This window comes from Syngnathoides biaculeatus, chromosome 23, assembly GCF_019802595.1.
Source record: "Syngnathoides biaculeatus isolate LvHL_M chromosome 23, ASM1980259v1, whole genome shotgun sequence".
Taxonomy (NCBI): domain Eukaryota; kingdom Metazoa; phylum Chordata; class Actinopteri; order Syngnathiformes; family Syngnathidae; genus Syngnathoides; species Syngnathoides biaculeatus.
The window spans coordinates 20247976-20264942 of record NC_084662.1 but is presented as its reverse complement, the minus strand read 5'-3'; the positions used below and the strand labels follow the sequence as shown (position 1 = coordinate 20264942).

Below are 16967 nucleotides of genomic sequence, written 5' to 3'. Positions count from 1 at the left end.
GAACAATAATATGAATGCCATCAGATGTAAGGATACAAAAAGGATAGGGTTAGGAATTTTTACTGCGTGCCCTGTAAAGAACATTTTGGACAATGTTCATTTTCCATTCATTTATAGTGATTTTAACTGAGTGCATACTTGTTTTATTATAAAGAGCACATTTCCTCCGTATCTACTTCATTATTTGACAGTTTCCCCTCTCAATTTTTCTACAGGGATATTAAACCAGACAACATCCTGTTGGATAGGAATGGCCATATCCGCTTGGCTGACTTTGGCTCATGCCTCAAACTCATGGAGGATGGAACGGTATGTATCTATCCTGCTCTTGGTTGTGGTGTTGTTTACGTATCCGAATGCATGCTCTATTCGGGTGGAGTTGAGGCTGTTAGATACTCCGATGGAAGTAAACATCCAACACTACACTACCTCTTGTAGTTGGGATGCTGTTGCCATCTTAGAAAGCACATTATTTACAATAAGAAAATTCGGTTCTTAATTTAAAGCAAGTTTATTTCTGATGCAAAACTAAAATTTCCAGTGGAATTGTGGAATATTGTACAATTGTCCTGGGATGAAATGTCAATTCACAGAGCCAATAGCAAGCAGCTCTCAAACAGTGGTTATACAACTAACTTATGTGTTTCACAGGAAGGGAAAATATTCTAACATTTTTTATTGCAAATGTTTGTCTTTCTAAAGGAAAATCCTGATACTTCACCTTTCTTTTAATTTTCATTTTTCATTAGTCTCTGTAAAGGAAAACTGAAATTTATTTTCCCCTTCAATGCGGAATAGAATCCCGTGGTCCCAATGCACTTACATGTATGGAAAAGCAATTCTAAAGTTTTCACCTTTAGTCAGCTTCATAAAAGAGACTGCCACTATTGTGATCGTCAACCATTTAGTTTGGTACTTCTTTTCTATGCGGCATTTAGTCATTGACTTGTATTGCAAATTCTAGGTCCAGTCCTCTGTGGCTGTAGGGACCCCAGACTATATTTCTCCAGAAATCCTCCAGGCCATGGAAGATGGGAAGGGAAAGTACGGACCTGAGTGTGATTGGTGGTCTCTGGGTGTCTGTATGTATGAAATGCTGTATGGAGAGACACCCTTCTATGCAGAGTCCCTTGTGGAAACATATGGCAAAATCATGAACCACAAGGTGAGCTGATAAGAGAAGTCGTCATGACTTTGTGCTATTAATGTTGACCTAAATGCTTTTATTCATCAAAACGGTGCTGCTTTTACCTCAAACGTCATGTATGTTTTGACAGGAGCGATTCCAATTCCCACAACAGATAACAGATTTAGTTTCAGAGGAAGCAAAAGATCTCATACGTCGGCTCATTTGCAGTCGAGAGTACCGAATAGGACAGAATGGGATTGAAGACTTCAAGCAGCATCCATTTTTCTCTGGTACATGCCATTTCTAAATTAGAGAATGGAAAAATTGCGAGCAGTCCTCAAGAACTTTTAACTACATAATGTGCTGCATTTTGTAGAGCACAAATAGATTACACAGATTGATCTTTCTTGGAAAGTTTCACGTCAGTATTGTTCAGTAAAGTAATTTCTAAATTGTTCTGTTTAAATTTATTATTATGTGTGACCTCCTCAATGGACAGGCATTGACTGGGACAATATTCGGCTGTGTGAGGCCCCTTACATCCCTGAGGTCAGCAGTCCCACAGATACCTCTAACTTTGATGTGGATGATGAGTCTCTAAAAAACTCAGTAAGTGTATTAGTCATCTGTAAGATAAAGAAATTTACTCAATGAGCACATGATTTCTTGCCTTCTGTTATGCATTTTTTTTTTTTTCCCCCTACAGGAGACCATGCCCCCTCCCTCTCACACAGCCTTTTCTGGCCACCATTTGCCCTTTGTCGGCTTCACTTACACCAGTAAATGGTAAGTTACCAAGTGAAATAAATTAATTTAAAACACAAATTAAAGCGCGACTAAATGGGGGGGAGGGCCTTAAATCCTTAATAAGCTGATGTTCACATGCTCACTAAATTTCTATCTGTGGGAAAGTTGCTCTTATCGCTTCAAGGCTTAGAGATAATGGTCTTTTGCTTTTCCACCGTTCTCTTCTCCCCATCACTCTGTAACTTGCTCTTTGTACACAATCTCAATTTTGCGTAATGTCGCTATTACCAGCCCACCATTCTGCTTTCAGCCTCTTACATGACTTTCTATACTTATAAGGAGGATGTTCAGTTTAAGTAAATAAATCACGTGTGGTGAAGTTTATGTTGAACAACTGTAGTGGCCACGAACAGTATCAGTTCATGGTTTTTAGTGATATTTTCAACGGGCAAATAGTTTCAACAAATGAAGGCAGTGACGTTTTGTTATTCACATCAGAGGTGCAAGACCGGCAATTGTTTTCCAGCTGAAAGTCCTATAATTCCACATCTCCGGGAGCCACACCCATACAGAGAACACTTAGTCCGTTATTTCCTTCCCACTGATACCATAGATGACTTTACAGCTTTGAAGAGTTAAAGCAGTACCTACAAAAATGTTTTTTTTTTCCTCGGTTTAGATGTATTTTACCATTTAAAAAAGAGAAAAAAAAAAAAAAAAAAAGCAAAGCTCAGCGTCTTTTTACTGCTGTTGGGCTTGAATATTTTATACTTGCTACATTCCATTGGAACATTTTGTAAAATGACAGTAATGTATTGTTTGTAGTTGTAAATAAGTAAAGCTGCTACACATTATCAAATTTATTTTAAATTCTCTAAGCATCTTGTGGCTTAATCTGAGTTAATTGTCTACATGAAATTTCTCCTTAAACTTGTCACACTCAAAATAAATGAGTATGTATGGTAACAGCAACCAGTTCCTTCAGTAAGTTTAGTTATGTAATATATACTGTACTTACAGTGGGGGCTAAAATGTATTCAGTCAGCCACCAATTGTGCAAGTGTACCGCACCTATGAAACTTAAAAATAAAAAAAATCCGGAAAATCAGATTTTTAAAGAATGTATTAAATTATGGTGCAAAATAAGTATTAGGTCAATAAATGTTGATCTCAATACCTTGTTATACAGTGTTCCCTTCTTTAACGCAGGGGTTATATTCCAAACATACCCACGTCAAAGTGAAATTCATGTAGAAGTTTTTTGTCTGTTGTATATTTCGTTGACAGGATGTTTTTTTTCCCATTTACAGTGCATTTTTTTTGAGTTTTTTTTTTTTTTTTTTTTTTAACACCACTTAGTGTTTTTAGCACAGGGAATCAGGTGATATAGCGTTGGCCTCACAGTTTTTAGGTCCCGGGTTCAATCCTGGCCCCGCCTGTGTGGACTTTGCATGTTCTTCCTGTGCCTGCGTGGGTTTGCTCTGGGCACTCTGGTTTGCGCCCACATCCGAAAAACATGCAACATTAATTGGAGACTCTAAATTCCCCCTAGTTGTGATTGTGAGTGCGGCTGTTGTCTGTCTCCATGTGCCCTGCGATTGGGTGGCATTCAGTTCAGGGTGTACCCCGCCTCCTGCTCCTTGACACTATAAACTTTTGTCAGACAGACTAACATTTTCTCATATTTCTCTCGTTTAAACACTCAAAGTTGAAACCTTTGTAGGTTTAAAAAAAAAAAAAAAAAAAAAAACTACTGTTGTATTTTAGAATGAAACCAAAGATCAAATGCTGGCAACCAGTTCAGAGTGTACCCCGCCTCCTGGGATAGGCTCCAGCACTCCTGTGACTCTTGTGAGGATAAACGGTTTGAAAATAAAATGAAATATACAAACGTCCTTCCATCCATTTTCCTCTTCTTAATCTAGGATAAGAGTTTTCCTATAATTTTTAAAAATATTCTTTTGAAATAAAATGAAATTTTAATGATCAATCTATGAGGTTGGACAAACAAATTATTAATAGCTAATCGGACTTATTTTACAGTTGCTCTGGCCAGTTGGACCGGTTCTGCTGTAGCGCCCTTGGTGCAGATGAGAGTGAAAAACATAGCTGTGGGTTGTTGTTGGCACTCTTTTTTTTCTTACAAGCAAGAATCATCTGATAAACAGACATGCCACCTTCGATTATGTTTGCGAAGCCCCCGGCGCAACTACCCCCCCCACCCCCTCCCCGTACTTAAGGTGGGTGATCCCGGCGACGCGCCATTCCTGTGGCGGCCCTGAAAAACTGTGCTGCCGGATGAGCGCAACTGAGCTCAGTGCAATTCGCTGAAGGTCCATCAATCTCCTCCACGCCAAGTATCCTGTACAGTACAGAATACATTCAGTTTGCCTACATACATAATTGTTCAATGCTTAGCAGTGTGGCTCTTTTGTGCTGAAAAGGAATAAGCGGACCAAAGTGTTGATAGAGAGGAGGAGGATGCACTAACGCTTGACTGCTTGACAACCATGGCCAATAAACTTCAGCAAACTGCATTGAGCACCGTGGTTCTAGGGCTGCCGCAGAAGCAGTGCGCCACCGCGATCTCCCGTCTTAAGTACTGGGACTGCCGCTGGGGATGCGGGTTTTCCCTTAGTAAATCAAGATACAGAAAATAAATGTGCATTCATACGCCATAAAAAAAAGCCTACTACTCTGTACATTTTTTTTTAACTGTGTAAATGTGCAATAATCTAACCAATGCCTTGAATGGGCCAATACGGCTGTAGACACCTTATTTTTTAGTTTTTTTTTTTTTTAGCATCAATTGTACCTTGATTGTAAATATTTAATCTGAGTTACTTTATCTTAGATCTTACACTTTTTACTCTTGCATTTCTTGGTTTAAACACCTTGTGGTGGTCATATGAAAATAAAGGCTTTTATTGTGATATATTGTACATCTTCCATTTTTTTAATAATAATAATAATAATTGCTCCCACAGTTGATTTCTCCAAACCGAACTGCTTAACTATTGCAGATTCCGTCTTCCCAGTATGGTGTGCTGGTCTACAAGTTTGTTTCTGGTGTCTTTTGAGAGCTCTTTGGTCTTTTCCGTTGCATAGTTTGGAGTGTGAGTTTTAAGATTGTGGACAGGTGTCTTTTATACTGAATTAGTTCAAACAACATTTGAATGGATAATGAGTGGAGGACAGAGGAGAAATAACAGGTTTGTGAGAGCGAAAAGTCTTGCTTTGTTTGTAGGTGACCAAATACTTATTTTACTTGGGAATTTACCAAGTTATTTGTTAAAAATAAAATGGTGATTTTTCTGGGTTTTTTGTTTTTAGTCACTTTGTCTCGTTTTGTCTCTATGATGAAAATTACAGGTGTCCCTTCTTTTTAAGTGGGAGAACTTGCACACTTGTGGGCTGAATTCCCCCCCCCCCACTACGATTCCATTGTCGAATATTTTTAAAAGGTACCATAATAACTGAGCGTTACAGATTTTTCGCAAGGCATTTGACCAAGACTGATGAGAGCTGCTTCTTGGGTATTGATTAATGTGAAGAGCTACCAGTTTGATGTAGACTTCTTAAATACCAATTTTGCGTAAATTAAATTTGTTCCAAATAATTTATGACCATTATGTGATGACACTGATCATGTTAATGGTTTTTAACAATAGGCGCCAGCAATGATGTAACAAGGCAGGAAACAAATGTCAACATGCAACACTTAATTTCAAATGATTACTTTTACAACATTCCTCAGAAATAATGACGTCCCAACACTGGGGGGATGCTCATGTAGTGTTTGGGGTCTACCTACAGCGGACATCATGTAAGGGACCCTTGGTTTAAAGGGAGAAGTGTGTTGATTAGCTGACAGAGGATTATCATTTGGAAATGGAAAGAACATTAAAACAAATTTTGATTCTCTGATTATTATAATGTTTAGCAAAAACGTCAAAATATCATTCGTAGGCATTTCATTCTGTTGTTTGAAAGCGCTTTACATAATATGCTTATTCATTTTTCATCTTCCTCCTAAGCACAATCTCTGATAGGGGTTGCCTTCAGCAGCTGTCAGTGGAAGCAGGCAAGGCGGTTCACCTACAACTGGACACAGATGTCCAGCGCAGTCTTGAGGACAGCCTAGCCGTAGAGGCCTATGAGAGGAGGATTCACCGCTTGGAACAGGAGAAACTGGAGCTGAACCGCAAAGTTCAAGGTGAGAGAGGAGTTCACTACTAAAACGTGTCTGTGTCTGTGTACAGGTGCTTAATGCAGTGTTAATGAGAGTTTATTTGCTATAGATGTATGTTCTAAAGAATCTAAATAATGTTGGACGATATATTGACATTATATTGGATTAATATATTGACAGATTTGATCCAGACGGTTCAAGCACATCAGCACCCAACTAGTGAAGGCCCTTTGAGTGCAAACAAGGAGGTGGAGATCAGGAGTTTAAAGACTGAAATTGACATCCTGAAGAAACAAATTGCTGGTTGGACTTATATTTCAGTTTTTTATGTATATAATGTCAGCCATACACAAATGTCATCTCACAATGCAGCAAGCATTATGTTTTGGGCCGTGTTTCCAGAATTAGCTCAGTGTCTGACTGTTTGCTTATGACAGACTCAGGCGAACTGGAAAAACAGTTTGAAGATGTGACGATGGCTCGTCGAGAACTAGAAGACTCAACGAAACATATTAAGATGTTAGAGAAACAAATAAAGACTCTCACAAGGGACAAGGATGACCTGCTGAAGGTAGTACCACATTTTAATGTTGTTTATCATCACCGTTATTGAGTGGATGAGCCATTTCCAACAGTATTCAGTAAGACCTTATTGCCATTTATTGCCAAAAAATGCTTCATGTGTTGTTTACATTTCTTGCTTTTGACCAGGACCTTGTGGAATCCGATGAAAAGATTAAGTCGCAGTCAAAAGATCTGAAAGAAGCTCAAACCCAGAGAAAACTGGCCATGCACGAGTTTTCTGAACTAAACAAGGGGCTCTCAGACCTCAGGTAGAGCCTCACATTAAACAGACTTGACATCTGCTTACATGAGACCGCTTTTAATCAAAAAAGGTTAAGTTGTTTACATGACAACAGCATTTTTAACCTGAAAACACAGTTCTTCGTAGAAATTACATGACCATTTTCATGTCAGCACTGTCGAATGTCAACACACATCACATGGGAAAATGAAAAATGTGAGTTTTTCGAAACAGCAACGCTAGAACAGAACTCACTGTTAGTAATGGTAGTGCTTACATCATTCATTCCAATCCCACTGCCCACCAGAGAAACATAGTTGAAGTCACATAGTGCTCATGTTGGCATACATGCAACACATTGATGACAACTGCTGGCTTGCCTTGGATTTTACAAAAAATTCATTTTCAATGTCCTTGCAGACAGCATTAATCAATCCAACCATTTTCTGTACCCCTTATCCTCCTTGGGTTCGCAGGTGTGCTGGCTCCATCTCAGCTGAATTTCATCTGTAGATTAAACTTTTCAAACGTATTTATTTTACTAGTCTGTTCTGTAAGACTGTGGTCTATAATTTATACTCTTATAACAAGCCCTAATCAAGATAGGAACAAATTAAAATTAATTCTGTTTAACTGTGATTCTTAAATTACACGTTTCAGCAGTATTGTTTTAATCTTAGATTGTGGGTTGTATTTTTTAACAAATAAGCACTATCTAGATTTGCCTCCAAATTTTTTTCTCACTGTCTCTTAAAGTTTATCAACTACATATTCTGACCAAACTTACAGGTCGGAAAAGCAGCATCTCTCTCGCCAGCTGCGTGACAAGGTGGAGGAAATGGAGAGTCAAAATCAAAAAATTGAGGCCTTGCGCCTTGAGGTGCGAAAAGCTGAGAAAGCCAGGAAAGAGGTAGTGCAAGACTCCCTGTAGTTGCTAACACCCCCAAATCCATTCTTTACAGTGCCATCGTTGAAACTTAAAAAAAAATGTAAATACTACATTAATGCTAGAAATCGATTTTGGTTACTAATCCAGTACTCCATCAGTGTTTGACATGTTTTTGCTAGACTTTTTTTCATGTTTAGATTGTGTATGTTTGTAATCTATGACTAGAGTCCTTGACAGAAATGAATGTGTAACCATGTTCTCAGATGGAGACTCAAATGGAGGAGCGCACGGCAGAGGCGCTTAAGGAGAGGAAGCTCAAAGAGCGTAATGAGCAGTACAGCCAACAACTGGAGGAAGAGCTCAAAAGGCAAAAAGTAATAGTGCTAAACGCCATTCATCATGCCTGTACATCCTTGAAAGGCTATATGCTCATATCAGTCATTGTGATTTTTTTTTTTTTTTTTTTTCTCAAACTCAACTTTTTCTATGTTGCTTCATTTCTTAAAATCCTAGCAAGTTGTATAATGTTTTCTATTGTCTACTGCAGGGTCAGAAACATTTTAACTTTAGAGAGCCATAAATGCCAAATATTTAAAACTGTAATTCCAAGAGAGCTACGCAATATTTTTAAAACTAAATACAATTATATTTTGCGCATTTGATGTAAGACCAACACTTTTAGAGTACAATAAGTCTCTCCATTCTTTCAAATAACGTTATGCTGTTGCTATCCAATGATAACAAAAGTACTTCTTACCATTAATACGACTTCTGGTGCGCCATGGTTTTGCTGATGGCTTTGTAGTCTGCTTGGAGCCATTGAGACTTCCATCTGTTATTCATGAATGTAGGTTGGTCTGAATGTTTTGTAAATGTGAGAAAGACTTCTCACATGCATAGGTAGAACCAAACCTTGTCAGTACAGCAATACTCACACCGCAATGCGTGGTATGTGATGGGATGTGCGTTCCAAGTTTTTGCAATCACCTGGTCTGCAGGTTTAATTTTTTTCATTTCTCCCCACTTATTTAGGATCGCCAGCAATGCTTGGTGACAGAGATTTGTCTTTTATTATTTGATTATCATGTCTTTATGTGAAAAGTTAATTTGCAACATCATGCATGACAGCTTTGCTGGTGCTTTGGCAATTGTGGGAAACAGAAAGCCATTCACAGATGGGGAGTTTGCCAAAACAATCTGAATTCCAGTCACCTTGTGTCAAAATACGGACTTGCTCCTGACTAGCTTGGACTCTGGACTGTAGCTTTTGGCATGCTTTCTTCCTGCTGTCCTCCACAATATATTTTGATGCAAACTCAGAATGGTGTGTGTCGAAGTGGCACTTTATGTTTGAGCGTTTCATCGTTGGAATTTTGTCATTATATATCAGACATAAAGGAACTTTCTTTCTCCACAAAGGGGAATTCCTCTGTCCATTCTTGCTGATAACTGCAGTACTCCTCATGTCTTTTTCTTTAGCCTTCTTTATCAAAATCGTTTCCACAATTAATATCTACCCGATCTGCGTTCGAGCCTTCTGCGCCTGCCCCCATCAACTTCCATAATGGACAGCAAACTAAGGCAAACCCACTAGGACAAACTGCCTGCCTCAATTGCGTTGCCTACGCAACAGAAATCACATGTACAATATGTCATTAATGAGGGCTTTGCGAACCATATGCAACCATCAAAAGAGCCAGATACGGCTCGTGAGCCATAAGTTCACCACCTCTGGTCTATTGGATTGTATGAAACGGTAATGGAAAATGTTTTGAAAAATATTAGTCTAACCCTTATCTGAACTCTTTTGTAAGTTATGTAAAATATTTTCAGTGCTGGGCCTGGACTTTCCATTGTTTTTGAGCACATCACAGCAGGGATTTGTTTGTATGACATTTATACTGAGGATACGTTACAGTAAAATGAGTGGTGGAAAAATCTGCTAGTATAATTGATGTCATCCACTTGGGATTTAAAAAAAATACTGATTGAGTGTCCAAATTTTCTCATTTTGTAGACTCCAGACGATATTGTGAATGGATGCGTAAAGGTCACAATGCTTTTTAAGCTTTGAATCGCATAGAATTCCCATAACCAATTTCAAATGCTTCAGCCCATGTTGACGTTAGTTAATAAGATGATATTTCAGTCAAACTCTTTCAGATCATCTCAAATTCTTCAGATTCCACCTGATTTGTCGCTCCCATCTTTTTTAGGTGAAGCAAGTTGGCTCATTTGCTGCCCCAGCATCATCTGACCAGTCCCAGGAAATGGGACGTCTGCGAGGTGACCTGGAGAAGAAGACCCACCTATATGAGGAGGAACTGTCACGTCGGGAGGTACAACACAGCACTGAGTTGAAGGCTTTGCGTAAGGAGCTACGTGATGCAGAAAGCCAGCACCTTGGTCTACAGAAAGAAATCCTGATGCTCAAAGACAAGCTGGAGAAGACTCGAAGAGAAAGGTGCTTCATCATTTTCTTATTTTCCGTATTTTCCATTTTGACTGTCCTTGGATTTATTACCTCTCTATTTAAATGACATTGTAACAGTCATGGCTACCTGTTTAGTGTCATGATGGCAGCATCCCTGTATTTGTTTTCTATTTCACTAATGAATACAAGTGATATATATATTTTGTATATACATGTCTGGTAAATTGGCATGAATTGGAATTTGTCATACTTTTCAAATCTACAAGGGAATACGTATCTATTCTTGTCACGTGGCTTGTCGCATGAAATCACACGTGCAAGCAAGGGGAAAGTAAACTGTGTAAAGAAACTGATTTTAAATACTCAGCTATTGTATCCAATTCAGTGGTTCTCAAATGTTTTTACAGGTAATACCACCTAAAGAAACTTAGCTCTCTAGCTACCATCTTAATGGCCAACATTAGAAGAGAGTAGCAAAGTAGGCCTAAATTTTCATCAAAAGTTTGACATTTTTTTTATACCCTAAAGGTAATTTTAATATTATAAGATACTGTTCTAATGTGCAGTTTGAACATTGCACTTAAATATATTTGTAGTGCTTCACCAAGGTTGCGGGTGAGCTGGTGACTTATAAATTAAATAAATCAAATGTATTCTACATCAGGGATCAATAAAAACTATTCCTAAAGAACAGTTTGAAAACAGTTATTAAATAAAAATTAAATATATTGTCCTATAATGCTAAATACAGAACTGTATTGAGGCAGTGATTGTTTCTAGTCCACTTGAGTAGCCCGCACACCACTAATGGTACCGTTTCGTACCACACTTTGAGAATCACTGAGGATGTTTTAATTTTCGCTTCTATTATGCCATTTGTCAGGATGAGTGATCTATTTTAAATGAATTATACCTTAAATAAAGATGTTAATCCAGATCAGGTGATTTTAAAACCGTGAGACACTTCACTGCAATGTCAGGTTGAAGGCCATCATTCACATCGGCAAAGTGTAGGAGTATGCAGTACATGACTCTCATTTTGATCTGCACTGATGGGGATGCTACTGTCAACAAATCTTAAGTTGTAGGAGTCCCATTCTTCAGTTATGAATATGTACACAATATTGTAATCAAGTTACCAATAAGCTTAAAAATGAGAGTAAGGACTCAGAGATGGGTTATTCCACTGAGGAGTTTCACCAAAAAATTTTGTGGGAGGTTCTTTTGGGTGTTTGTGGCTCCAGTCACCAATATAGTGGGCTGATAGATTACTGCAGTAAAACCAAATTTATGGTGTGTACTTCTTTGAAAGCATCCAACACATGATTATTTTGTTCTAAATGATCAATTTTGTCATTGATTTTCACAAGTGGAAAAATCTCCAAACTATTAACTACCCTGACCTACCAAAATATTGTTAAAAATGTAATGAGTTGGCAAAATACTCTGAGCGTTTAATATCACCTGCAATACTGTTAACATTTAATTAAAACTTGAAAAAAAAAAACTTAAAACACTTAAAAACTCAAAATAGTTGTTTCAAGTTCTAAAGGTCTTAATGGGAAGTTTTGACTCCTCGTTTGGCTGTCTGTTACAATACTGTCAAAAAAGGGTCACCTATAATTCATTTAACATCCGAATATATAGGGTAATTTAAAAAGTAAATCCTTCTCTTCTCCTTTCGGCTTGTCACATTACTGGTCCGCACAACGTGTCATCTTTTTCCATCTAAGCCTATCTCCTGCACCTTCCTCTCTTAACATCTACTGCCCTCACAACATCCATCAACCTTTTCTTTGGTCTTCCTCTCGCTCTTCTGCCTGGCAGCTCCATCCTCAACACCCTTCTACCAATATACTCTCTCTCTTGCCTCTGGACATGTCCAAACCATTGAAGTCTGTCCTCTCGAACCTTGTCTCCAAAACATCCAACTTTGACAAGATATATATATCTATAGATATATAAAATGTGTGTGTGTGCGTGTTTGTACAGTGTGTATATGTATATACCCGAAACGTGACTCATTTAAGCATGAAATCCCGAGACCACCTGTGTGAGCCTTTGCCAGGCATTCTGGTTTCCTCCCACATCCCAAAACATGTATTAGTTGGAGTCTCTTAAGTTGCTCTCTCTAAACTCTAAATTTTAATCACTAAACTAATAATTAGTTGTATCACTACAGTTTTTTTATAACTGCTTCACATCTGTGTGGCATGGAGTCAAGCAACTTGTGGTGCATTTCACCTGTTATTCTATTCAGAGATTCCTTAGCAACATTCCACAATCCATTTACATTTCTTGGTTTTGATTCAGAAACAGCATCTTTTATTTCAGCCCACAAGTTCTCGATTGGATTAAGGTCCGAGGATTGGGCTGGCCACTCCATGACATTTACTTTGTTGCTTTGGAACCAAGACTTTGCATGTTGACTAGTATTTTTTTAGTTGGGGTCATTGTTTTGTTGAAACACCCACAAACACAAGGGCATGTCCTCTTAAGTGTAAGGCAATGTGACCTCTTCAAGTATTTTGACATATGGAAACAATCCATGATCCCTGGTATTTGATAAATAGGCCTGTAGACACACGATAGCAGCAGAAACATGATTTCATAGAACCTGTAGTGTTCTGGAAAATTACATTTTCAGCCTGTGAAAGGGAGGGAACGCCTTTGGTCGAATTAAACTAACGCATAAGGTCAATAATTGCTCACTCTTAGCAGAGGCACGAGCTGACAGTCAAGCTGCTTTTTACTGCTGCACACCACGACACTCTGTGTAACGCAGCTGTTACATTCAGTATTAGCGGAAAAAATACTTGGCCACATTGTTCAATTCCCATTGAGCCAGTTGGGAAAAAAAAGTGAACAGTTGTTCAGTATTCTACCAAACAGAACTGAGCGAAACAGAAGATGGTGAAAGCATAACTACAACCCTGTCAAAATCTTGAATTAAAACTTTCTGTGCAGTTTTCATCGTCCATTATTGTAGGTGCCCAAAACAGTGTAAATTAAATCTTAAAAAAATTAAAGTACCTAAATAAATCTAGAAAAGTGATCTGCTGTTTTTGGTCAGCGTTATCTGTCATGCTAAAATCAGCAGGCAGATACACAGCGGAAAAAAACGTGATTTTCAATTCTGAAAGAGGTAGACTCTCCTCACTTTTTGGCTAGAGTAATATTGTATGTGGGGGGGGGGAGTAGTAAAGAGACAAGTACAGGGAATGTCGCTGATTTCTTGTAATCAGAGATCGTGCAAAAGTGCTTGTTCAGTTATAACAGAAGGTCGCAGATTTACAGCAGCAAATAAGTATTGAACATGTCACCATTTTTCTCACTATGTAGGGTTCAAAATAGCAGTCCAGTGTGTTTAACCAGATTAATCCACGTACACACATTTAAGGCTGGGAATGCAGCCCTATGGGGGCACAAACCAGTGCAATCTGTAGGCCGGTCCCAAGCCCGGATAAATGCAGAGGGTTGCGTCAGGAAGGGCATCCGGCGTAAAAACTGTGCCAAACAAATATGAGCGTTCATCTAAAGAATCCCATACCGGATCGGTCGTGGCCCGGGTTTAAACAACGCCCGCCCCCGGCACTGCTAACCTGCAGGGCGTCGGTGGAAATTCAGCTACTGTGGGTCGAAGACAAAGAAGAGGAGGAAACCGGACCCCAGTCAGAAGAAAAAGAGGAATGCACAGAGCCTACAACTGAGTGTAGGGACTTTGAATGTTGGGACTATGACAGGAAAAGCACAGGAGTTGGTTGACATGATGATTAGGAGAAAGGTTGATATTCTGTGCATCCAAGAGAGCAGGTGGAAAGGTAGTAAGGCTAGAAGTTTGGGAGCAGGCTTTAAATTATTCTACCACGGAGTAGATGGGAAGAGAAATGGAGTAGGGGTTATTTTAAAGGAAGAGCTGGCTAAGAATGTCTTGGAGGTGAAAAGAGTATCAGATCGAGTGATGAGACTAAAATTTGAAATTGAGGGTGTTATGTATAATGTGGTTAGCGGCTATGCACCACAGGTAGGATGTGACCTAGAGTTGAAAGAGAAATTCTGGAAGGAACTAGATGAAGTAGTTCTGAGCATCCCAGACAGCGAGAGAGTTGTGATTGGTGCAGATTGTAATGGACATATTGGTAAAGGAAACAGGGGCGATGAAGAAGTGATGGGTAAGTACGGCATCCAGGAAAGGAACTTTGAAGGGCAGATGGTGGTGGACTTTGCAAAAAGGATGGAGATGGCTGTAGTGAACACTTATTTCCAGAAGAGGAGGAACACATAGTGACCTACAAGAGCGGAGGTAGAACCACGCAGGTAGATTATATTTTGTGCAGACGATGTAATCTGAAGGAGGTTACTGACTGTAAAGTAGTGGTAGGGGAGAGTGTAGCTCGACAGCATAGGATGGTAGTGTGTAGGATGACTCTGGTGGTGGGTAGGAGATTAAGAAGACAAAGGTAGAGCAGAGAACCATGTGGTGGAAGCTGAGAAAGGAAGAATGTTGTGCGGCCTTCCGGAAAGAGGTGAGACAGGCTCTCGATGGACAACCGAAGCTCCCGGAAGACTGGACGACGACAGCCAAGGTGATCAGAGAGACAGGCAGGAGAGTACTTGGTGTGTCATCTGGTAGGAAAGGGGAGAAGGAGACTTGGTGGTGGAACCCCAAAATACAGGGAGTAATACAAGGAAAGAGATTAGCGAAGAAGAAGTGGTACTGAGAGGACTGAGGAGAGGCGAAAGGAGTACATCGAGATGCGACGTAGGGCAAAGGTAGAGGTGGCAAAGGCTAAACAAGAGGCATATGAAGACATGTACACCAGGTTGGACACGAAAGAAGGAGAAAAGGATCTCTACAGGTTGGCCAGACAGAGGGATAGAGATGGGAAGGATGTGCAGCAGGTCAGGGTGATTAAGGATAGAGATGGAAATGTGTTGACTGGTGCCGGTAGTGTACTAAATAGATGGAAAGAATACTTTGAGAAGTTGTTGAATGAAGAAAATGAGAGAGAAGGAAGGAAGTTGAAGAGGCAAGAGTGAAAGACCAGGAAGTGGAAATGATTACTAAGGGGGAAGTCAGAAAGGCATTACAAAGGATGAAAAATGGGAAGGCAGTTGGTCCTGATGACATACCGGTAGAGGTATGGAAGCAATTTGGAGAGATGGCTGTGGAGTTTTTGACCAACTTATTCAACAGAATACTAGCGGGCGAAAAGATGCCTGAAGAATGGAGGAAAAGTGTTCTAGTTCCCATTTTTAAGAACAAAGGGGATGTTCAGAGCTGTGGGAACTATAGAGGAATAAAGTTGATGAGCCACACAATGAAGTTATGGGAAAGAGTAGTGGAGGCTAGACTCAGGTCAGAAGTAAGTATCTGCGAGCAACAGTATGTTTTCATGCCTAGAAAGAGTACCACAGATGCATTATTTGCCTTGAGGATGCTCGTGGAAAAGTACAGAGAAGGTCAGAAGGAGCTACATTGCTTCTTTGTGGATCTAGAGAAAGCCTATGACAGAGTACCAAGAGAGGAACTGTGTACTGCATGCGTAAGTCTGGTGTGGGAGAGAAGTATGTTAAAATAGTACAGGACATGTATGATGGCAGCAGAACATGGTGAGGTGTGTGCCTTAGGTGTGACAGAGGAATTTAAGGTGGAGGTGGGACTGCATCAGGGATCAGCTCTGAGCCCCTTCCTATTTGCAGTGGTAATGGATAGGCTGACAGATGAGGTTAGACTGGAATCCCCTTGGACCATGATGTTCGCAGATGATATTGTCATATGCAGTGAAAGCAGGGAGCATGCAGAGGAACAATTGGAAAGATGGAGACATGCACTGGAAAAGAGAGGAATGAAGATTAGCCGAAGTAAAACAGAATATATGTGCGTAATGAGAAAAGTGGAGGGGGAAGAGTGAGGCTACAGGGAGAAGAGATAGCGAGGGTGGATGACTTCAAATACTTTGGGTCAACAATCCAGAGTAATGGTGAGTGTGGTAAGGAAGTGAAGAAACGGGTCCAAGCAGGTTGGAACAGCTGGCGAAAGTGTCTGGTGGTTTTTGTGACAGAAGAGTGTCTGCTAGGATGAAGGGCAAAGTTTCAAAACAGTGGTGAGGCCGGCCATGATGTACGGATTAGAGACGGTGGCACTGAAGAAACAACAGGAAGCTGAACTGGAGGTGGCAGAAATGAAGATGTTGAGGTTCTCGCTCGGAGTGACCAGGTTGGATAGGATTAGAAATGAGCTCATTCGAGGGACGGCCAAAGCTGGATGTTTTGGAGACAAGATTCGAGAGAGCAGACTTCGATGGTTTGGACATGTTCAGAGGCGAGGAGTGAGTATATTGGTAGAAGGATGCTGAGGATGGAGCTCCCAGGCAAAAGAGCGAGAGGAAGACCAAAGAGAAGGTTTATGGATGTGGTGAGGGAAGACATGAGGGCAGTTGGGGTTAGAGAGGAAGATGCAGGAGATAGGCTAAGATGGCCATCTTAGCCTAACGGGACAAGCCGAAAGGAAAAGAAGAAGAAGACACATTTAAGGCTGGGATTTCTTTTAACGGCATTTAAAAAAAAAAGTCTGCCATTGAATTTACAAATTCAACTGTATTTTTACGAACTTTTTTGTTTGCAGGATGCAGGATTTAACAATCCTTTGAATCACTAAACTAATAATAAGCTGTATGACCAGTTTTTTTATAACTGCTTGACATCTATGTGGCATGGCGTCAACTAACTTGTGGCACCTTTCACGTGTTATGACACTCCAAGACTCCT

General features: G+C 39.8%; 1 protein-coding gene across 4 annotated transcripts in view; it reads left to right on the top strand.

Moving 5' to 3' along the window:
* The window catches only part of cdc42bpab (CDC42 binding protein kinase alpha (DMPK-like) b), a 107509-nt gene that overhangs the window by 61392 nt on the left and 29150 nt on the right, over positions 1-16967 (top strand). For all 4 annotated transcript variants that reach the window (XM_061811420.1, XM_061811422.1, XM_061811421.1 and 1 more), the window contains exons 6-17: positions 216-309; positions 965-1165; positions 1278-1419; positions 1629-1738; positions 1836-1915; positions 5914-6092; positions 6249-6371; positions 6506-6639; positions 6780-6901; positions 7663-7783; positions 8026-8136; positions 9979-10226. In XM_061811420.1, coding sequence (XP_061667404.1) covers positions 216-309; positions 965-1165; positions 1278-1419; positions 1629-1738; positions 1836-1915; positions 5914-6092; positions 6249-6371; positions 6506-6639; positions 6780-6901; positions 7663-7783; positions 8026-8136; positions 9979-10226 — 1665 coding nt within the window. The remainder of the gene's footprint in view (positions 1-215; positions 310-964; positions 1166-1277; positions 1420-1628; positions 1739-1835; positions 1916-5913; positions 6093-6248; positions 6372-6505; positions 6640-6779; positions 6902-7662; positions 7784-8025; positions 8137-9978; positions 10227-16967) is intronic.